Source organism: Elephas maximus, chromosome 2 (genome assembly GCF_024166365.1).
Source record: "Elephas maximus indicus isolate mEleMax1 chromosome 2, mEleMax1 primary haplotype, whole genome shotgun sequence".
In the NCBI taxonomy this organism is placed as follows: Eukaryota; Metazoa; Chordata; class Mammalia; order Proboscidea; family Elephantidae; genus Elephas; species Elephas maximus.
In genome coordinates this window covers 177,553,256-177,577,171 of record NC_064820.1, presented here as the reverse complement: position 1 = coordinate 177,577,171, position 23,916 = coordinate 177,553,256, and the positions used below count along the sequence as shown (strand labels likewise).

General features: G+C 41.5%; 1 protein-coding gene across 3 annotated transcripts in view; it reads left to right on the top strand.

Annotated features, from left to right (window-relative positions):
- The window catches only part of ATP10B (ATPase phospholipid transporting 10B (putative)), a 216,885-nt gene extending 194,128 nt beyond the window's left edge, over positions 1 to 22,757 (top strand). For all 3 annotated transcript variants that reach the window (XM_049874266.1, XM_049874264.1, XM_049874265.1), the window contains 2 exons: positions 5,113 to 5,300; positions 20,015 to 22,757. In XM_049874266.1, the coding sequence (XP_049730223.1) occupies positions 5,113 to 5,300; positions 20,015 to 20,471 (645 nt within the window). In that variant the 3' untranslated portion in view covers positions 20,472 to 22,757. The remainder of the gene's footprint in view (positions 1 to 5,112; positions 5,301 to 20,014) is intronic.
- The last annotated feature ends 1,159 nt before the right edge of the window (positions 22,758 to 23,916 follow it).

Genomic DNA, 23,916 nt, shown 5'->3' with positions numbered 1-23,916 from the left:
CAGAAAAGACTACCCATTGCAGTCGAGTCAATTCCAACTCATAGTGACCCTACAGGACAGAGTAGAACAGCCCCATAGAGTTTCGAAGGAGCACCTGGTAGATTTGAACTCCCGACCTTTTGGTTAGCAGCTGTAGCACTTAACCACTACACCACCAGTGTTTCCCAGGCAAGATTCGGACCCACCATATTCTGGTATAATGTCATTAGTTTAACAGATGATATCTAAACAGAAGGAAAAAAAAAATTCCCCAAACAAGCTTACATTAACAGATACATGGGTCAGGACTTCAACATATCTTTTGGGGGATAAAATGCAGTCCTCAGAATGACCAAAGAATTTTCATATGCTACTAATCAACTGCTATTCATAAGGTTTTCACTGGCTAATGCTTTTCAGAAGTAGACTGCCGGGTTCTTCTTCCTGGTCTGTCTTAGTCTGGAAACAGCTGAAACCTGTCCTCCAAGGGTGAACCTGCTGGTATCTGAATACTGGTGGCATAGCTTCCAGCATCACAGCAACATGCAAGCCTCCACAGTATGACAAACTGACAGACACGTGGGGGCTTGCTTGTATTCTTTCATCATACCTATGCAATCTCTATGCTGAGCAAATAATACGAGAAGCTGGACTATATGAAGAAAAACGGAGCATCAGGATTGGAGGAAGACTCATTAACAACCTGCATTATGCAGATGACACAACCTTGCTTGCTGAAAGTGAAGAGGACTTGAAGCACTTACTCATGAAGATCAAAGACCACAGCCTTCAGTATGGATTGCACCTCAACATAAAGAAAACAAAATCCTTACAACTGGACCAATGAGCGACATCATGTTAAACAGAGAAAAGATTGAAGTTGTTAAGGATTTCATTTTACTTGGATCCACAATCAACAGCCATGGAAGCAGCAGTCAAGAAATCAAAAGACGTATTGCATTGGGTAAATCTGCTGCAAAGGACCTCTTTAAAGTGTTGAAGAACAAAGACGTCACCTTGAAGACTAAGGTGCGCCTGACCCAAGCCATGGTATTTTCAATCGCATCATATGCATGTGAAAGCTGGACAATGAAAATGGAAGACCAAAGAAGAACTGACACCTTTGAATTGTGTTGGCGAAGAATATTGAATATACTAGGGACTGCCAAAAGAACAAATCTGTCTTTGAAGAAGTACAACCAGAATGCTCCTTAGAAGCAAGGATGGTGAGACTGCATCTTACATACTTTGGACATGTTGTCAGGAGGGATCAGTCCCTGGAGAAGGACATCATGCTTGGCAGAGTACAGGGTCAGCAGAAAACAGGAAGACTCTCAACAAGGTGGGTTGACACAGTGGCTGCAACAATGAGCTCAAGCATAACAACGATTGTAAGGATGGCTCAGGACCGGGCAGTGTTTCATTCTGTTGTGCATAGGGTCACTAGGAGTTGGAACTGACTCGATGGCACCTAACAACAACAACAACTAATCAACTATACACTGGTACCACCATCCTGAAGAGAACTTCGAAAATAGCTAGAAAAGTGTAAAGTACTCATACTCTCGGATACAATTCCACTCCTAAGTATAAACCATGGAAATTCTCTTACACATGTAACTAAGAATGTTCATTACAACATTGTTCTTAATACCAAAAAAAGTGGAAACAGCCTAAATACTCATCAGCAGGAAAATAAACTGTGACATACTCATACAATAGAATAGCTAGAATGAATAAACTAGAGTTATATCTATCAGCATAGATAAAACTACAAACACAGCGTTGAATGAACAAAGCTGCAGAAGGATATACATGATAAAGTAAAAAAAGCACTCATAAGAGTAGGTACATAAACATATATGTATAAAATATTTATAAGAATGGTAAACACTGAATTTATGTTCAAGATTGAAGAGATTTGTGAAGTATACACAGGTATTTCAGTTGTGTCTGTAAGATCTTGTTAAGAAAATCTGAGGCAAATATGGCAGAAGATTAAAAGTGATAAAGCTGTATGTTCGGTGCATGAGGTTTATTGTCTGTACACTTGAAATATTTCACAGTAATTTAATTCCTTTTTTTTAAAAAAAAAAACTAGCCCAACGTATTTCCCAAAAGGAACACTGCCCTCTACAACTCTCTTAGTCACTAGATTTTTTTTTTTCTTTAAACTTTCAAAATGCCCCACGAGGTGTAATCAGGCCTCAACTGTACATTAAATAGGTGATGAGACTAAAGATTCTGTATGCTCTCTGACTGGTCATTCAGCCTGCTTCCTCAAAACACTACATCTTGCTACCTTAAAAAGAGGAGGGCTGTTCTCTTCACTCCTTTCTCATCATTACTACTCCAGCTAATATGTCTCTAGACCAGGTACCCCAAAAGTCACTGGTAATTTCTGGTGCTCTTGGGAAAGGAGTCAGCTACTCAAATCATGATGAAAATGCATTTCCATTTTTGAAAGTGTTCAAAGCAGGTGGAGAGCCTTTTTCTTCTGTGTAGAAATCTAACATGAATTGTAGTGCTGTGTCAGTGTTCACGAGCCCCACCAAACAATTGAAAATGTTAGCTAACTACTTTCTTCATCAGGAACAGGAGCTGGGTTATTCTACCACCTCTCCCACTGAAAACAACTAAAAATACTGATGGGGTGAGAGGGGAGGACTCCTTCAATGCATGAAAGAGCTGATGAGATAATAAAGACCAAACCTCGGGTGCAGGGGAGAGGCGGGGAATTCTAGAGAGGCAAGCTGAGCCAAAGCCTCTGTTTCCTTAGGGTGTTTGCAATCCTGCCCAGTTATGAAATTTGCTTTTGGCAGACTTGATGAGTGAAAGGTCCAGAAATCAAAGCTCACACTCCCAAGGTGGGGGTCTAATAAGAGATTCTGCCCACATTAAATTTTAAAATATATATATTAAATTAGGACCCCAGAAATGACAACACCTTCAGGGTCAGAGTAAACCCCGAGGTGGAGCTACCCATAAACGTCCCCCGCAGCAGGGACTGCAGGGATTGTTCCCAGGGTGCTGAACAGAGCAGGGAGAATCAGCACAAAGGACCAGTCCTGGGAGACTGTGACCCTGGGATGGCCTCACGCAAATTTGCAGCCCAGGTTCGTATCACCTGGATGATCCAAACCTTGACTTAGGAACTCAATTTAAAGTAGTTCAGAGTTGACAGTGCCCAGTGGCATCTGCAAAAACAAAAACAAACAAAACACAAATTTTCTCTCAGAAAAGTATCTTCATCCTTAGCCTCAAATTGTCTCTGCTAATTCATGGGCAGTAAGGAGCACACATTCAAAGATAACCAAGTTCACATGGAAACAAGAACCTATGAATGAAGATCAACAACAACAACAAAAAATCAGAAACAAATAGTTCATATATTGGCATGAACAGGTATAAATCATAGAAAGCTATGTTTAAGGAAATAAAGAACAAACTCAAAAATATCTGTGAGGATTTGTAAATTATACAAAGCAACCTAGCAGATTTGAAAGCAGACCAAATAGAACATTTAGATATAAAAAAAATACAGTAACTATAATTTAAATTCAATGGTTGACCTAAAAGCAAATTCAACACAGCTAGGGAAGAATTAGCAAATTTCTCAAAATAAACTATTCAGAATATAAAACAGAGAGGAAACATAATGGAAATTATGAAAGAAATACTCATAAATATTATGAATAGTAGTAGTAGAGTGGTATCTGAAAAGGTTTAGCATACATTTGATCAGAGTTCCAGAAGGAAAGGAAAGAGAGAATGAGGCAGAGGCAATATTTGAAAAAACAGTTCGTTGAGAATTTTGCAGAAGTGGCAAGACATCAACCTACAGATTCAAGAAGGTCAATGAAATTCAAAGAAGATAAATAAAAATAAATCCATACTTATCATAGAGAAACTATAGAACATGAAAGACAAAATTGAAATCCTAAAAGCAGCCAGATTTTAAGAGAGAAAGATTTCCTTCTCAGGAGCAACGAATAAACTTGCCAACAGTAACAAGGGAAGCCAGAATATAGTATATTGTTATCTTAAATATTCTGAAAGAAAATACCCGCCAAACAAGAATTCTCTGTCGGTCAACAATATCTTTCAAGAATGAGAGTGAAATAAAACATCTTTCAGAAAAACTAAAACAGAGAGTATATTATCAGCAGACTCACACTCAAGGAAATTACAAAGCATGTACTTCAGGCGAGAGGAAAGTAACCTCAAATGAAGGATCCGGATGAAGGCATAGAAAGGGGTAAACATGTAATTCTAAATGAATATTGACATTCTGAATAATAATAATAATGACTTATGAGATTTGAAAACCAACAGATTTAAAATATACAACAATAACATATAAGTCAGAAAGGAAGTGAACAGAGTTAAAGTGCTGTAAGGTCCTTGTATAATTTAGGAGAAGGGAAAGGTGGTTATAAGCTTTAGCCTGTGGTAAGTTAAGATTGCTTGTTATCTTTTATGGTATAACCACCAAAAGAATAAAAATGGAGTATATAATTTCCAAACTAGTAAAGGGGGAAAGTGAAATTATACGAAACTGTAAGTCTAAAAGGAGACAAGAATGAAGAAAAAAGAAAGACGCACAGAACAGGCAGGACGAAATAAGATCAGAAAACAGAATCCTACGATGCTCTGAAAACGAATGAACTACAGCCACATGGGGAAAAAATACATGTATCGCACAGATACAATATTGAGGGAATAAAAATTTTAAAAAAGCACACAAAATAGGATTCTATTATCTGACATTTGAAAACAGGCTAGATAGGGAAGCACAGGTGGTAAAACTACAAGGAATAGTATGGAAATCATCATCACCAAAGTCAAGAGAGTGGTTGGCCCCAAGGAGGAGACAAAATGGTGGATTTCTGAGAGGAAGGCAATGCTCAAATTCTGATGTTCAAAATATGTTCAAACATGTGGTCAAAAACATGGGTGTTTGCTTTATAATGATCCATGAAGCTGCACGCTCGCATGAATTTTTTATATGTATGTTACATTAAAAAAAAAGTTTTGAACAAAGTTAGCCAAAAAAGTTTTAAACAAAGTTAGCCAAGTAGTGTGCTTGCACTGCCCCTAATCTAAGACATCCCTTCTTCTTTCCTCCCACAGACCATTATCCATGTACTTGTCCTCGTCACCAGCTTCCTGATGTACTTTGTAATATCCCTAGTGTACAACGCCACCTGTGTCACATGCAACAGTCCCACCAACCCCTACTGGGTGATGGAAGGCCAGCTCTCAGACCTCACATTCTACCTCGTCTGCTTCCTCACTCCAGTCGTGGCTCTTCTCCCAAGGTTTGAACATGGGTGTTGTTTTTCTCTTAGAACTACCAATCTCTCCTTAATAAACCATTATATAACTTAAGAGTCAGGAGTGTGACTCCTGCTGGAATCCTTGAGGCTATGGTTTTAGAGACAGGGCATGAGACCAGAAAGAACAATGAACTGAGAGGCAAGTAACATGGATTCTAGTCCAAGGTCAGCCACAGGGTATCAAAGTCACCAAATCTGATATGGCCTCAGTAATGTTTTCTACCCTGCTGCCTTACAAATTTTAGGAGTCATTTTGAAAAGCGCTCTGGTCCTTTTTTATGAGCTCAGGAGTCCCACACACAGATGTCTACAGAGATAGGCAAGTAACAGTAGCAATTCAGGTGAAGTACAGATGTTGGGAGAAAGAATTTATCAGATTTACCCTATCATTGCCATAAGGAAAGATCAAGTCTAGCCTTCCAGAGCTTCATTTTTTCCCAGAAGTCCAAATTTGCATGAAATCTTCAACTTTTTAATATTGCTCCAATTTGTTTAAAAAAAAAAAAAAAACCTGTCATCCATGCCCAGGGGCTGCTTCTGGCATTTCTGGCATAAATCCTCTGTGTTAGCCTTTTCCAGAAAAATAGCAACAGTAACAGCAATAATTCCTTGCTTCCCTTTAGAACTCACTCACAGAACACACTCTCCCACCATCCTCTCATTTTGTTTTTGCCATCATCTAGAAGTTAGACAAAACTATGGGTCTAGTCCCACTTGCTCATCAGACAGCTGTAGTCCCAAGAGAGACCAGGACATGTCCACACCCCCCCACAAATCACAGCGGAGCTGGATTCTCTCAAACCAGAGGCCAATGTTCAGTTCTCCAGCCTATGCTGCTCTCGTGAGAGCAAGCGGTAAACTTGACAGTGATGTACCCATAGGCGGGACAGCCCTCTCTCAGTGCCCAGGATCTCACCACTCTGAACATGGAAATCCAGCTTCCTTATCCCTATAATCTGTAGTCAACGGGCCATTAAAAAAAAAAAAAAAAAACCATTGCCGTTGAGTGAATTCTGACTCATAGAGACCCTATAGGACAGAGTAGAACTACCCCCATAGAGTTTCCAAGGAGCACCTGGTGGATTTGAACTGCTAGCCTTTTGGTCGGCAGCCATAGCTCTTAACCACTACACCACCGGGGTTTCCCAACAGGCCATAGCAACGCTGACTTTAGCAACAGTGAACATAGCAACCTAGAACTTTTTCTATTCCTAGATTAAGGAGAGGGCCATCCTCAGGCCTTGCTTCTTTTAATAAGTTTGGCAGTTTAACCTAGTTTGGTCTCCATTTCCTCTTCCTAAGCCACCTTAGAACCTTGGCCTCTGATGTAGGGTTGGAGACCGAAGATGCCAAGATGACAAATACTACTGGAATTGGTAAATTCCACAAATGTTAGTTGATTTCTAAGTATGCACTGTGTGCATGGTGCCCCTGCTTGGCCCCTGCCAGTGCACACAGCCTTATGTCCCCACTCCCTGCCTTAGACATTGGGCATCACCACCAATCTTCTTGGACTTCATCCAAGACCCCAGGCCCTCTCACTTCCCTGCCTTCACTCACCCTGTTCCTTCTGCTCGAATACCCTTCCTATTACTTTCTCAGGCAAAACCTCCTCATTCTTTATATCATTTCAGGCATGACCAATTCCAGAAGGCTTTCATGACTTCACCTATCCTCCTCAGGCTGAAACAGACCCCTCTGTCACGTGTGTCCCCATCACTTGGGTGTATCTGTGTATCTGTGTCATTGCCCTTACCACATATAAATGACCTATTTGTCCCTTATCTACTTGGGAGAAGGGATTCTCCTTATCCTTCTGTCCCCAACACCTAGCACCATTCCTTTCACACAGTCTGCACTCAGAGATGAGTGAGTAATGGATGCTGAAGGAACAAAAAGATAAACCAGGGTCTCCGCTCTCAAGAAGCCTATAGTCTAATGGGTAATTCAAACATAGGTTTGACCACAATACAGGGCGAGAGTGACTAGGATGAATAGAACACCCTGAGAGTGTAGAGCGAGAAGCAACTAAGAACGAGCATCAGGCCTCAGGGGACATACTTCCCATCCCACCACTTCTTCACCTCATCCCTGAGGAGAGGAGCCGGGAGAGAGACCACAAGGATTATGGCCTCATTGGAAAAGGGCATCAAACATGTGGTTGAATATTTTTTGTCACTGTTTTTGGAGCTAAACAGGGTTGTGATTACCACTGGCCAAGTATATCTTACTTGGGGGTATGAAAAGAGAAAATTATAAATCCCATATACTTTACCTCAGCCTCAAGTAGAATGCATACTTGGAGCCAGAAGCTACCAGGCTGAAGTAGCAAGTGGGTGTTTTTGTTGTTAGCTGCCATGGAGTTGGCCCCTGACTCATGGTGACCCCATGCACAAAGGAATGACATGCTGCCTGGTCCTGCACCATTCCCATGACCAGTTGGGGATCAGGCCATTCTGATCCATAAGGTTTTCATTGGCTAGATCTCCAGGACTTTCTTCCCAGTCTGTCTTAATCTGGAACCTCCGCTGAAACCTGTTCAGTATCATAGTAACATGGAAGCTTCGACTGATGGATGGACAGTGGCTGCACATGAGGTGCATTGGTGGGAATCAAACCTAGGGCTCTCGCATGGAAGCCGAGAATTCTGCCCCTGAACCTCCATGAAGCACCACTGCCTCATAGCAATCGGATGAGACTCCTTGAAAAGTAGGGAAAGACTGTTGACACAGTACCTTGAAAAGACAGGCATTCAGTTTCACCACTTATTAAACAGATGAGGGACAAGTTAGATAAAGCTAGCAAATATTTACTTACCAGTTACCACATCGCGTAAGTTAAATCTGCGCGTATCCTGTATTATCATCATAAAGTTGATTTGTTTAATTCTATTTACTAAGAAAGGCAAAATGATTTTTTGATAGTGAAAAGATTATTTTAATAGTTCTAAGAATGGTTGACTTATAGCCTTGAAACAACGAATATTTGTAACTGAAACCTATATGACAGAATATTTGCCACAGAAAATTGTATTTGGTCACTTAAAGTACCTAAACTGTATTTGTTGTGCACTGTATTTACCATCATGGAAACTGATTTCACTCACCAGGTTTGTGATACTTAGCCCACTAGCTGTGACCTCAGTAATCTTGGTCTGATTAATTCAACCAGTATAAAAGGACTGTACAATTTCTTTTAAATAGGAACATGGATCCATTTAAATTATCTTACAGATAAAACAAAAATAACTAACAGACTAATCTTAAAACACAATGCGGAGGCGGAGCCAAGAAGGCGGACTAGGCAGACGCTACCTCGGATCCCTCTTACAACAAAGACACGAAAAAACAAATGAGTCGATCACATACATAACAATCTACGAACCCTGACAACAAATACAGATTTAGAGATGGAGAACGAACTAATACGGGGAAGCAGCGATTGTTTTCAGAGCCTGGAGCCAGCGTACCAGTCAGGTACGGCACAAGCACAGAGACCTGCTCCACCCCCCTGAACTAACCCCGGGAGGGGGACCAGCCAGTTCCTCGGGCGGCGAGGGACACAGCCGGTAGGAGAAGTCCCCGGGAGGCAGTGACTGGTCTTGGAACGGGGAGAGCAGCATTCCAGCCGGGGAACCATCCCGCCGGGATTTGGACTGGATGCAGGTACAGCATAAACACGGAGAGCTGCTCCACCCCCCTGAACTAACCCCGGGAGGGGGCTCAGCCGGGTTGCGCAGGCGGCATGGGACGCAGCCGGTAGGACAAGTCCCCGGGAGGCAGCGACTGGTATTGGAGCGGGGAGAACAGCGTCCCAGCCGGGACACTCAGTCACGGCACAAGCACGGGGAGCTGCTCCACCCACCTGAACTAACCCCGGGAGGGGGCCCAACCGGTTCGCGGGAACGGCACGGCAACGCGGCTGGAGGGACAAGAAGTCCCCGGGAGGCAGTGACTGATTTTGGAGTCGAGAGTGCACCGTCCCAGTAGGGGAGCCTTGACGCTGGGCGAGGGGCTGGAAGCAGAGGATCTGACCGTGACTCCAGCGGGCCAGACCCCCCAGGGGCAATCTCCACACAGCCAGCACACATAGGCGACGCGCCCCGCGGGAATCTCAGATATAATAGTCATTCCAAGCAAGACAAGCAACTCTGGCTATATTCTGAGGTGCTACTCTCCTATCTCTCTGTTCCCTCCCCCACCCTCCCCAGGCAGCTTCATTAACATCCGAATAGCCTGAGCCAGAGGGAGAACTCTGATAGGGATCGGACTGCATTTTTTTTTTAGCGGATTTTCTGGAAAAACTAGTTTCCCAGTGATGGCTCGGAGACAACAATCCATATCAAACCACTTAAAGAAGCAGACCATGACAGCTTCTCCAAGCCCCCAAACAAAAGAATCAAAATCCTTCCCAAATGAAGATACAATCCTGGAATTATCAGATACAGAATATAAAAAACTAATTTACAGAATGCTTCGAGACATCACAAATGAAATTAGGCTAACTGCAGAAAAAGCCAAGGAACACACTGATAAAACTGCTGAAGAACTCAAAAAGATTATTCAAGAACATAGTGGAAAAATTAATAAGTTGCAAGAATCCATAGAGAGACAACATGTAGAAATCCAAAAGATTAACAATAAAATTACAGAATTAGATAACGCAATAGGAAGTCAGAGGAGCAGACTCGAGCAATTAGAATGCAGACTGGGACATCTGGAGGACCAGGGAATCGACACCAACATAGCTGAAAAAAAATCAGATAAAAGAATTTAAAAAAATGAAGAAACCCTAAGAATCATGTGGGACTCTATCAAGAAGGATAACCTGCGGGTGATTGGAGTCCCAGAACAGGGAGGGGAGACAGAAAACACAGAGAAAATAGTTGAAGAACTCCTGACAGAAAACTTCCCTGACATCATGAAAGACGAAAGGATATCTATCCAAGATGCTCATCGAACCCCATTTAAGATTGATACAAAAAGAAAAACACCAAGACATATTATCATCAAACTCACCAAAACCAAAGATAAACAGAAAATTTTAAAAGCAGCCAGGGAGAAAAGAAAGGTTTCCTTCAAAGGAGAATCAATAAGAATAAGTTCAGACTACTCAGCAGAAACCATGCAGGCAAGAAGGGAATGGGACGACATATACAGAACACTGAAGGAGAAAAACTGCCAGCCAAGGATCATATATCCAGCAAAACTCTCTCTGAAATATGAAGGCGAAATTAAGATATTTACAGATAAACACAAGTTTAGAGAATTTGCAAAAACCAAACCAAAGCAACAAGAAATACTAAAGGATATTGTTTGGTCAGAGAACCAATAATATCAGATATCAGCACAACACAAGGTCACAAAACAGAACGTCCTGATATCAACTCAAATAGGGAAATCACAAAAACAAACAAATTAAGATTAATTAAAAAAAATAATAATAATACACATAGCAGGGAATCATGGAAGTCAATAAGTAAAAGATCACAATAATCAAAAAGAGGGACTAAATACAGGAGGCATTGAACTGCCAGATGGAGAGTGATACAAGGCGATATAGAACAATACAAGTTAGGTTTTTAACTTAGAAAAATAGGGGTAAATAATAAGGTAACCACAAAAAGGTATAACAACTCTATAACTCAAGATAAAAGCCAAGAAAAACGTAACGACTCAACTAACATAAAGTCAAACACTATGAAAATGAGGATCTCACAATTTACTAGGAAAAAAACCTCAGCACAAAAAAGTAAGTGGAAAAATGAAATTGTCAACAACACACATAAAAAGGCATCAAAATGACAGCACTAAAAACTTATTTATCTATAATTACGCTGAATGTAAATGGACTAAATGCACCAGTAAAGAGACAGAGAGTCACAGACTGGATAAAGAAACACGATCCATCTATATGCTGCCTACAAGAGACACACCTTAGACTTAGAGACACAAACAAACTAAAAGTCAAAGGATGGAAAAAAATATATCAAGCAAACAATAAGCAAAAAAGAAGAGGAGTAGCAATATTAATTTCTGACAAAATAGACTTTAGACTTAAATCCACCACAAAGGATAAAGAAGGACACTATATAATGAAAAAAGGGACAATTGATCAGGAAGACATAACCATATTAAATATTTATGCGCCCAATGACAGGGCTGCAAGATACATAAATCAAATTTTAACAGAATTGAAAAGTGAGATAGATACCTCCACAATTATAGTAGGAGACTTCAACACACCACTTTCGGAGAAGGACAGGACATCCAGTAAGAAGCTCAACAGAGACACAGAAGATCTAATTACAACTATCAACCAACTTGACCTCATTGACCTATACAGAACTCTCCACCCAACTGCTGCAAAGTATACTTTTTTTTCTAGTGCACATGGAACATTGTCTAGAATAGACCACATATTAGGTCATAAAACAAACCTTTGCAGAGTCCAAAACATCGAAATATTACAAAGCATCTTCTCAGACCACAAGGCAATAAAACTAGAGATCAATAACAGAAAAACTAGGGAAAAGAAATCAAATACTTGGAAAATGAACAATACCCTCCTGAAAAAAGACTGGGTTATAGAAGACATCAAGGAAGGAATAAGGAAATTCATAGAAAGCAACGAGAATGAAAATACTTCCTAGCAAAACCTCTGGGACACAGCAAAAGCAGTGCTCAGAGGCCAATTTATATCGATAAATGCACACATACAAAAAGAAGAAAGAGCCAAAAGCAGAGAACTGTCCCTACAACTTGAACAAATAGAAACTGAGCAACAAAAGAATCCATCAGGCACCAGAAGAAAACAAATAATAAAAATTAGAGCTGAACTAAATGAATTAGAGAACAGAAAAACAATTGAAAGAATTAACAAAGCCAAAAGCTGGTTCTTTGAAAAAAATAACAAAATTGATAAGCCATTGGCTAGACTGACTAAAGAAATACAGGAAAGGAAACAAATAACCCGAATAAGAAACGAAAAGGACCACATCACAATAGAACCAAATGAAATTAAAAGAATCATTTCAGATTATTATGAAAAATTGTACTCTAACAAATTTGAAAACCTAGAAGAAATGGATGAATTCCTGGAAAAACACTACCTACCTAAACTAACACATTCAGAAGTAGAACAACTAAATAGACCCATAACAAAAAAAGAGATTGAAACGGTAATCAAAAAACTCCCAACAAAAAAAAGCCCTGGCCCGGACGGCTTCACTGCAGAGTTCTACCAAACTTTCAGAGAAGAATTAACACCACTACTTCTGAAGGTATTCCAAAGCATAGAAAATGACGGAATACTACCCAACTCATTCTATGAAGCCACCATCTCCCTGATACCAAAACCAGGTAAAGACATTACAAAAAAAGAAAATTATAGACCTATATCCCTCATGAACGTAGATGCAAAAATCCTCAACAAAATTCTAGCCAATAGAATCCAACAACACATCAAAAAAATAATTCACCATGATCAAGTGGGATTTATACCAGGTATGCAAGGCTGGTTTAATATCAGAAAAACCATTAATGTAATCCATCACATAAATAAAACAAAAGAAAAAACCACATGATGTTATCAATTGATGCAGAAAAGGCATTTGACAAAGTCCAACACCCATTTATGATAAAAACTCTTACCAAAATAGGAATCGAAGGAAAATTCCTCAACATAATAAAGGGCATCTATGCAAAGCCAACAGCCAATATCACTCTAAATGGAGAGAACCTGAAAGCATTTCCCTTGAGAACGGGAACCAGACAAGGATGCCCTTTATCACCGCTCTTATTCAACATCGTGCTGGAAGTCCTAGCCAGGGCAATTAGGCTAGACAAAGAAATAAACGGTATCCGGATTGGCAAGGAAGAAGTAAAGTTATCACTATTTGCAGATGACATGATTATATACTCAGAAAACCCTAAGGAATCCTCCAGAAAACTACTGAAACTAATAGAAGAGTTTGGCAGAGTCTCAGGTTATAAAATAAACATACAAAAATCACTTGGATTCCTCTACATCAACAAAAAGAACACCGAAGAGGAAATAACCAAATCAATACCATTCACAGTAGCCCCCAAGAAGATAAGATACTTAGGAATAAATCTTACCAAGAATGTAAAAGACCTATACAAAGAAAACTACAAAGCTCTACTACAAGAAATTCAAAAGGACATACTTAAGTGGAAAAACATACCCTGCTCATGGATAGGAAGACTTAACATAGTAAAAATGTCTATTCTACCAAAAGCCATCTATACACTTAACGCACTTCCGATCCAAATTCCAATGTCATATTTTAAGGGGATAGAGAAACAAATCACCAATTTCATATGGAAGGGAAAGAAGCCCCGGATAAGCAAAAAAAAAAAGCAAAGCACTACTGAAAAAGAAGAAGAAAGTGGGAGGCCTCACTTTACCTGATTTCAGAACCTATTATACAGCCACAGTAGTCAAAACAGCCTGGTACTGGTACAACAACAGGCACATAGACCAACGGAACAGAATTGAGAACCCAGACATAGATCCATCCACATATGAGCAGCTGATATTTGACAAAGGACCAGTGTCAATTAACTGGGGAAAAGATAGCCTTTTTAACAAATGGTGCTGGCATAACTGGATATCCATTTGCAAAAAAATGAAACAGGACCCATACCTTACACCATGCACAAAACCTAACTCCAAGTGGATCAAAGACCTAAACATAAAGACTAAAACAATAAAGATCATGGAAGAAAAAATTGGGACAACCTTAGGAGCCCTAATACAAGGCATAAACAGAATACAAAACATTACCAAAAATGATGAAGAGAAACCCGATAACTGGGAGCTCCTAAAAATCAAACACCTATGCTCATCTAAAGACTTCACCAAAAGAGTAAAAAGACCACCTACAGACTGGGAAAGAATTTTCAGCTATGACATCTCCGACCAGCGCCTGATCTCTAAAATCTACATGATTCTGTCAAAACTCAACCACAAAAAGACAAACAACCCAATCAAAAAGTGGGCAAAGGATATGAACACACATTTCACTAAAGAAGATATTCAGGCAGCCAACAGATACATGAGAAAATGCTCTCGATCATTAGCCATTAGAGAAATGCAAATTAAAACTACGATGAGATTCCATCTCACACCAGCAAGGCTGGCATTAATCCAAAAAACACAAAATAATAAATGTTGGAGAGGCTGCGGAGAGATTGGAACTCTTATACACTGCTGGTGGGAATGTAAAATGGTACAACCACTTTGGAAATCTATCTGGCGTTATCTTAAACAGTTAGAAATAGAACTACCAGACAACCCAGAAATCCCACTCCTGGGAATATACCCTAGAGATACAAGAGCCTTCATACAAACAGATATATGCACACCCATGTTTATTGCAGCTCTGTTTACAATAGCAAAAAGTTGGAAGCAACCAAGGTGTCCATCAACGGATGAATGGGTAAATAAATTGTGGTATATTCACACAATGGAATACTACGCATCGATAAAGAACAGTGACGAATCCGTGAAACATTTCATAACATGGAGGAATCTGGAAGGCATTATGCTGAGCGAAATTAGTCAGAGGCAAAAGGACAAATATCGTATAAGACCACTATTATAAAATCTTGAGAAATAGTAAACCTGAGAAGAACACATACTTTTGTGGTTACGAGGGGGGAGGGAGGGAGGGAGAGAGAGGGTTTTTTATTGATTAATCAGTAGATAAGAACTGCTTTAGGTGAAGGGAAAGACAACACTCAATACATGGAAGGTCAGCTCAATTGGACTGGACCAAAAGCAAAGAAGTTTCCGGGATAAAATGAATGCTTCAAAGGTCAGCGGAGCAAGTGCGGGGGTCTGGGGAACATGGTTTGCGGGGACTTCTAAGTCAATTGGCAAAATAATTCTATTATGAAATCATTCTGCATCCCACTTTGAAATGTGGCGTCTGGGGTCTTAAATACTAACAAGCGGCCATCTAAGATGCATCAATTGGTCTCAACCCACCTGGAGCAAAGGAAAATGAAGAACACCAAGGCCACACAAAAACTAAGAGCCCAAGAGACAGAAAGGGCCACATGAACCAGAGACCTACATCATCCTGAGACCAGGAGAACTAGTTGGTGCCCGGCCACAACCGATGACTGCCCTGACAGGGAGCACAGCAGAGGACCCCTGAGGGAGCAGGAGATCAGTGGGATACAGACCCCAAATTCTCATAAAAACACCAAACTTAATGGTCTGACTGAGACTAGAGGAATCCCGGCGGCCATGCTCCCCAGACCTTCTGTTGGCACAGGACGGGAACCATCCCCGAAGACAACTCATCAGACATGAAAGGGACTGGTCAGCGGGTGGGAGAGAGACGCTGATGAAGAGTGAGCTAATTATATCAGGTGGACACTTGAGATTGTGTTGGCAACTCTTATCTGGAGGGGGGATGGGAGGATAGAGAGAGTGGGAAGCCGGCAAAATTGTCAAGAAAGGAGAGACTGAAAGGGCTGACTCAAGAGGGGGAGAGCAAGTGGGAGTAGGGAGTGAGATGTATGTAAACTTATATGTGACAGACTGATTGGATTTGTAAATGTTCACTTGAAGCTTAATAAAAGTTAATAAAAAAAAAAAAACACAATGCAGCATCCTGATTTGCTACAATAGAAGGAACTTGTCCATGAACAACCTTCTCTTAGCTTCCTTGACCCAACGCTGTTTTGGTTTTTCACCTACATCTCCAGTGGCTCCTTCTTTGTCTCCTTTGCTGACTCACGGATCTGGTATATGTCAAGGCTTGGTCCTACGTTGTCTTCTAATTTTATATTTTCTCCATTGACATAGAAACCAGTATTGTGGATTTAAGTATCTTTTTTTTTTTTTTTTTTTTTGTACTTTAGGTGAAGGTTTACAGAGCAAACTAGTTTCTCATTAAATAATAGGCGTATTGTTTTGTGACATTGGTTGCCAACCCCACAACATGTCAATGCTTTCCATTTCTCTGCCTTGGGTTCCCTATTACCAGCTTTCCTGTCCCCTCCTGCCTGCTTGTCCTTGCCCCTGGGCTGGTATGCCCAATTAGTCTCATTTTGTCTCATGGGCGTGCCTAATCTTTGGCTGGAGGATGAACCTCAGGGGTGACTTCATAACTGAACTATAAGGATGTCCGAGGGCCATAGTCTCGAGGTTTCTCCAGTCTCTGTCAGTCCAGCAATTCTGGTCTTTTTGTTTTTTGTTTGTGTGTTTTGTAAGTTACAGTTTTGTTCTACATTTCTCTCCAGCTCTGTCCAGGATCCTCTATTGTGATCCTTGTTAGAGCAATCAGTGGTGATACCCAGGTGCCATTTAGTTATGCTGGACTCAGTCTGGTGGAGGCTCTGGTATTTGTGGTCCATTATCCTTTGGACTAATCTTTTCCTTTTGTCTTTGGTTTACTTCATTCTCCCTTGCTCCAGACAGGGTGAGACCAGTGGAGTATCTTAAACAGCTTCTCACAAGCTTTTAAGAACCCAGACACTACTCACCAAAGTAGAATGTAGAACATTTTCTTTATAAACTGTATTATGCCAGTTGAGCTAGATGTTGCCTGAGACCATGGTCCCCACAGCCTTCAGCTCAGTAGTTCGGTCCCTCAGGGAGTTTGGATGTGTTTGTGGAGCTTCCATGACCTTGCCTTGACCAAACTGCTGGCTTCCCCAGTGTTGTGTACTGTCTTACCCATCACCAAAGTTACCACTTGTCTATTTTCTATTTAGTGTTTTTCCATCCCTACCCCTTCCCTCCCTTGTAACCATCAAAGGTTATTTCTTTTTGTATGCAAACCTGTCTATTGTGTATTTAGTGTTTTTCCATCCCTACCCCTCCCCTCCCTTGTAACTATCAAGGTTATTTCTTTTTGTATGTAAACCTTTTGTAGTGGTCTCTACAGTATTTGTCCTTTTGTGGTTGACTTATTTCACTCAGCATAATGCCTCCAGATTCATCCCTGTTGTGAAATGCTTCTCAAGTTCATCATTGTTCTTTATCGGCAGATAATACTCCATTGTGTGTATGTACCATAGTTTGTTTATCCATTCATCTGTTGATGAACACCTAGGTTGTTTCCATCTTTTTGTTATTGTGAACAGTGCTGCAGTGGACGTGGGTGTGCATTTATCTATTCATGTGACGGCTCTTATTTCTCTAGGATATATTCCTAGGAATGGAATTGCTGCATCATATGGTATCTCTGTTTCTAGCTTTTTAAGGAAGTGCCATATCATTTTCCAAAATTGTTTTGCCATTTTGCAATCCCACCAGGAGTACATAAGAGGTCCAATCTCCCTGCAGCCTTTTCAACATTTATTTATTATTATTTTTTTTTTTTTTTTGATTTGTGCCAGTAACGCTGGAGTGAGATGGTATCTCATTGTGGTTTTGATTTGCATTGCTCTAATGGCTAGTGATCTCAAGCATTTACTTATGTGTCTGCTGGCTGCTTAAACGTCTTTGGTGAAGTGTCTGTTCTTATCCTTTGCCCATTTTTTAATTGAATTATTTGTCTTTTTGTTGTAGAGATATTGGATTTTCCTATAGATTTTAGAGACAAATATCATTTTTAACAGGTGAATCTTCAAAATAAATTCCGAGCCCAGACCTCTCTTCTGAATTCCAGATACATCTTTCTAGCTACCTTTTCATCACTTCCACTTGGACATGTTAAGTTGAAGGTAACTGGGAGGCATCTATACTTAATTCACTGTTCCACCCTCCCTTCACCACCACCATCCAAGAAACCTAGGTCTCTTACAGAGTTCCCTTCAGCAAATGCTACCCACTCAGGATCATGAAGACCCGTGGGAGTTCTCCTTGACATCATCTGCCACCTCATGCCCATAGCTAGCCTATCACCAAGTCCTGACAGTTCTACTTGCTCTGTAATTCTCAACTTCATCTACTATTCTCATTTTTACAACCACCACCATGATATAGGCTATGACACTTTCACCCCTAGATTACTCCAGTAGTCTTCTTATTGTGTCTTACTCTGCTCCATTATCATTACATCAGAGTTGACTGTGTTGCCTGTTCATAACCTTCCAAGGGCTTCCCCAGGCCTCTAGAATAAAAGATGAAAACCAAAACATAGCTGGCTCCCAGTCCTTGTTTGTTCTGGCCCTGCCGACCCCTTCTGTCTCATATATCCCCACTCTTGTCCTCGCTCTCCACACTTTGGGCACCCTGCTTGGCTTTTGGTTATCGCTCCCTTTGCCTGGTTACCTCCTGTGTGTCCCTCAGTCCTCAGTTAAAATGTTCCTTCCTCAGGGAAGATTTCCCAAGCCAGGTCAGGTGTCGACACTCTCATTGCACCATCTACTTATAGCTATATTCACATGCTATGTGAGAGCAAGAACTCTGTCTTGTTCACAGTTTAATCCCTCAGGCCAGGCCCGTTATAGGGACCAGACAAGTATTTGTTGAGTAAATGGGTAGAGGAGGAAGTTGGTAGCTTGGAGGAAAGGTTTAAACCAAGGAAATTACAGTTTCCAGGCAAGAAGTTGAATCTTTCCTGAAATGTAAACAGGGCCCCTGTACTGCCTCTCTGGGCGAGAGGAGGTGCTGGGGAAATGCTCATCTGACTCTGTGGGACCTACTACAGTCTTCACAGCCTCCTTGCCTTGCAGCTTTTCTACATAGTGGAAGGATGGGAGCCTCTCTGTTTAAAATGCTTCAAGAAAAAAAAAGGACTAGTTTCGGAAAAGACTTTAGATGTGACCTGGGCCAGTTGAATTACTTTTTAGATAAGAAACTGTGAACCAGAGAGGGGAGAGAGTTGCCCAGTGACACAGAACTGTTGTATGCTTTCTCCATACACTGCGTAGTTTTACTCACCTTATCATCCCTTCCCTTTCCCAAACTTGGAACAGGGAGAAGATTCTGGGTACAGATAGAGACTCCTAACTCCAGAGTCTTCTACAGGCTACATGCAGCTTGGCCGGGGGAAAGAACCCTAGCTTAGCATCAGGGAGACCCATTAACTTCTTGGAAGACCTTGGGAAATTCACCTTATCACTCTGGGCCTCAGTTTCTTCAAATGGCAAATAGTGATAATACGGTGACTCTGTGAAGTCAGCACGGCCCACGTATTCAAGAAGACTTACGTACTTAGAAACTTCTTAAAAATTCTTTAAGTTCCGCAAAGGGTTGACATTACAAAGACAGTAAATTTGCCTAAATAAGAGTAGCTTTATAACAGAATGGACTTCTTTGTGTTTGGTAGATAAAAGCAAAGCTTCTGGATCCAAAGTGCTTCGTCCTGACCACAGTTCAACCACTCTGTGGCTTAGGACAAATCACTGAATCTCTAGGTGCCTCAGTTTCCTCATCTGTGAAAAGAGGAAACAAAAGAAGCAACCTTAAAAATTTATTAGGAGAATAAAATTAGTTAATAATTTGTCTAGCACTTAGAATAGACTGGCACATAATAAATGCTATATAAATGTTAACTATTTTATTTCGTTACTGTTGTTGTTACTGCTGTCGTTGAGTTCCCCAGTACCAGAGGGGCCCAGGCATAGATTTGATGACTATCAATCAAGAGTGCTATAAAGAGAATCCTGCCCTGGATGGGGAGTTGGAGTCTAATGTTTTTGTCAATGCTGAAATTCTAGAAGTTTACAAAAATCAGAAAATATATTTATTCTGTCATTTCCCACTAGGTACTTTTTCCTGTCTATACGAGGGACCTATGGGAAGTCTCTGATCTCAAAAGCTCAGAAATTGGACAAACTCCCCAAGGACAAAAGAGACCTGGCAATTCAGAGTTGGAGAAGCAAACAGAGGCCAGCCCCTGTCTCTGAAGGGCCTCAGCCTACCCTGCATCCAGGGCCACCTGTCCCAGCACAGGACTTTAGAACCAGCACGTCAAAGAGCTCTTCCCCTCCCAAGTGGAAGCACATGAAGGACTGGGAGCCCCATGAAGAGAGGCGCAGCAGAGACCACATGAGGGATAACCCACACTCAGGGGGCTTCTCAGCCAAATTCTCATCTGGAGAGCACCTTCTGGCTCCCAGTAGGGCACTGTCTCCTGGAGCCTACTCAAATGGACAAATGGGTATGCCCTGGCCCTCAAGGAAGGGCACCCATCGCAGATCCCAGAGTGCATTGACCATCTGAGGGGCCTGCAGAAGTCTATACAAACTTAAAGAGGTTGCCTGGCACAAGAAGCTGTTCATCTTCATGGAGTCAAGAATGTGCAGTCATACTCTTTTTTTCCCCACCAGTCTTGACTTCCTTAGAGGAAATGCTGGCCCCAAGTGGCAAAAAAGGGCTAGAAACCCATCAATCTCTAGTTTTCTCCTACTGCCAGGTAGCAAACAACAGGGTTTTTGTAAGGAGGCTGTTTCTGTTATATTGAGTTCTCAAATTTTTCAGCCTAGAGACATTCTTCTAACCCTGTAGGTGAGTACAGCCTATGGACCTAATGCAGCTGGATCATAAGTTTCCAAGATTCCAAGACTTATATCAACTCAGGCAGTATCTGGGGATATGGAAGTTTCTGGGTTGTCAAACCATCACCACGCCCCTCAGTGCCAAGAGACAACTGCATCATCTTCAGTGTATTGCAATGAGAGCCATGCCAAGGTTAAGACCCCTTCTATCCACAGAGAGTAGGGTCTACTTTTTGTCTTTTAGCCAAAGAAAACCACATCTGAAGATGAAAACTAGATTTGAATTCAGTGCTACAGACACTTCTGAGGGCTATAGGGCTATAGCTGTAGTGAGAGGCAGGAAGAAAAAGCATGCTAAAGGAAACGGCTGTACCAGAAACCCTATGTTTTGCCTATCAGACCTTATGTCCCACAATCTGAGGAATCTGCCGAGAGGACATAGGCAGCACTCTTTTTTTTAAAGCTATTTATTTTATTTATTTTTTAAATAAAAGTGCCCATCCTCATCAGCTTGCAGAACAAGAAAACTCTAATCCAGGAGATCTAAGCACATCTGCACCCAAAATAGGCATGTATGATAGAGCAACTCGGAGACCAAACAATGACATCTTAAAAGGTAAGGCTAGCATTCTCTAAACCCCATTAATTCAGCTAATCCTAAAATACCACCACCTGGAAGACACTAGTGTATGCTTCAGTTAAATTAAGGAAAATCATAAGGAAAAGAAACACTATGCAAGACTTCCCTAGAGATCAAAAATAAAGGCCAAAAATATAAAATAGCTCAAAACATTGTTTAAATAAAAGAATGGATAATAGAACTCTAACTTCAAGAGAAACTAGGTCCACTATGGGCAGGGATAGCCTATCTCCAGTCTTTTTGAATAAGTCAGGAAGGACTATTGGGCCATCCCTCCATAAGCCAGTGCCTATATCAGGCAAAAGCACTGGGATGGATAGAATAAGTGTGGCAAAACCTTTGGGCCCAAGAGTCATAGCCACCAGCCATGAGTTGGCCTATTACTTGAGTATCTCTTGAGCAAAGATACTAAAAAAGAACTCAACACACAAGTTGGCAAATGGCAAGCTAAGCCAGTTCTCTGGCCATCTGCCTGGCAAAGCTGGACTGAGGGGTCATTCAGGGCATCATTTGGGAGCCAATACCCTGGTTCTCTTTCACCACCTCTGCCACATGATGACACCAACACTGGCCACCTGTTGGGTATTCAGGGGAATCCTAAGTAAGGATTGCTAAAGAAAGGCAGATAAACACACCAGGAGAAGCAGTAAGAAGGTGGAGTCAGAACTTGGATCTCAGGGCCCCCCTTTCCCTTTATGATTCCTGCTCACCCCTGAAACCCATCAGGAGCCAGGTAGGATGTTTCAGGAAAGAACAGAGCAGTGGGAGGAACCCTGGCCCTAGGAGATCTGTGTTTGAGTCTTGACTCTGCCTCCATCATTGCCAGGAGCTTTGAAGCAGGATGTCACACAGCAAATTAGGTTAGGACTGCCCTACCTCCCAGGCTTGGCATAAGGATAAAGTCGAAATTACATGGGGGATGTGAAAACCCTTGGAAAGCTGTAACACTGTTAGTAAGAACACAAGGGATTTTAATTTCAGAGCTAAGAGAAACAGAAGTGATGGGAAGGTTGGGGAAATGCCTGACCCTTCTACCTGAACACCAAACCATGCCCGACATTCTGGTGCTGCTCTCTTACTAGGGTAACCAACCGTCCCAGTTTGCCTGGTTCTTTCCCAATTATAGCACTAAAAGTCCCACATCCTGGGAAGCCCCTCAGTCCCAGGCAAACCTGAGGTTTTCACCTCTTCTTGTAAACCCAACCAACTGTGACCATCCAACTTGCCATCTCCCTCAAGGGAAAAAGTTATAACAACTATTTCCCTATAACATGCTAATGATTATACTTAGTACATTTTTATATTTTGATGCTCTTTTACTGGTTGAATGGAAATGTAGGAAGGAATGTTTGAAGGCAAAAAATAAATAAATATGGTTTTCTATAGATGCCTGCTGACCTGAATTTCTTTCTGTCTTATTTATACTACGACCACTGGTTCTGAGTAAGCTCCCATCCATCCACCCTTGTCGTCACTCATTCATTCACTCATCCATGTATCTATCCACTAACCTTCTGTTAAGCCCCTACAAGGTACCTAGCAAGGAACCCTGGTGGCAAAATGGTTAAGCACTCAGATGCTAACCTAAAGGTCAGCATTTTGAACCCCTCAGCTGCTCCATGGGAGAAAAGGCCTGATGATCTTGCTCCCATAAAGATTACAGCACAGGAAACCCTATAAGGCAGTTATGTTCTGTCCTGTAGGGTTTCTATGAGCCAGAATCATCTGAACAGCACACAAGAACAACAACAACAGACACCTGTCAATGTGCTAGGGGCTGTGAGGAACTCAATCCCTGTCTTATGGAAGCTCATAGTCTTGTTGGATATCCAAGGCAAAGAGTATCAGGGGCACATCTGATCAAACACGAGCATGGGATCGGCCAAAAGCGCTGCGAGAAGTGGAAGCAGCACGTGCAGTCCCCTCTGTCTAAAACTCTAGCCTGGCTACTCCGTCTTCCAAGAAGCCTGACACCAACCCAGGGGCGGATTAACCAGTAAGCACCATATGCACCCGCTTACAGTAAGCAACATACGCACTGGCTTAATTGTGTTTACTTACTAATCTGTAGTGCACAATTTCACATGGGTTTCACCACACCTTTGGTGAAATTGCACACTATAGATTAGTTAGTACACAAGCCTGTGTGTACCTTGCTTTTGAGTATAAGCTGTCCCTTCACCACCAACCTCAACCCCAGATTGAGGAAACTCTTTTCATTCACTCATTTGGTAAATGTCAGTTGAGAGCCTACTGTACACAGCATAGTAGTAGGCAACAAGGATAAAATGGGGAACAAAACAGACCCAGCCCTGCCCTCACAGAATTTACCACCTAGAAGGGGAGACAGACGATATACAAGGAAACTAGTGGGTGTGGTAATTACACACTGTGAGAAGAAGCAGGAATGGACAGGATGGAGTAGTTCCCCAAGGTATTTAAAGAAGGCCTCTCCCAGGAGGAGACATTCCAACTGAGACCTTAACCATGAAAATAAAACAGCAGGGAAGGACCATTGCAGGTGGAGAGA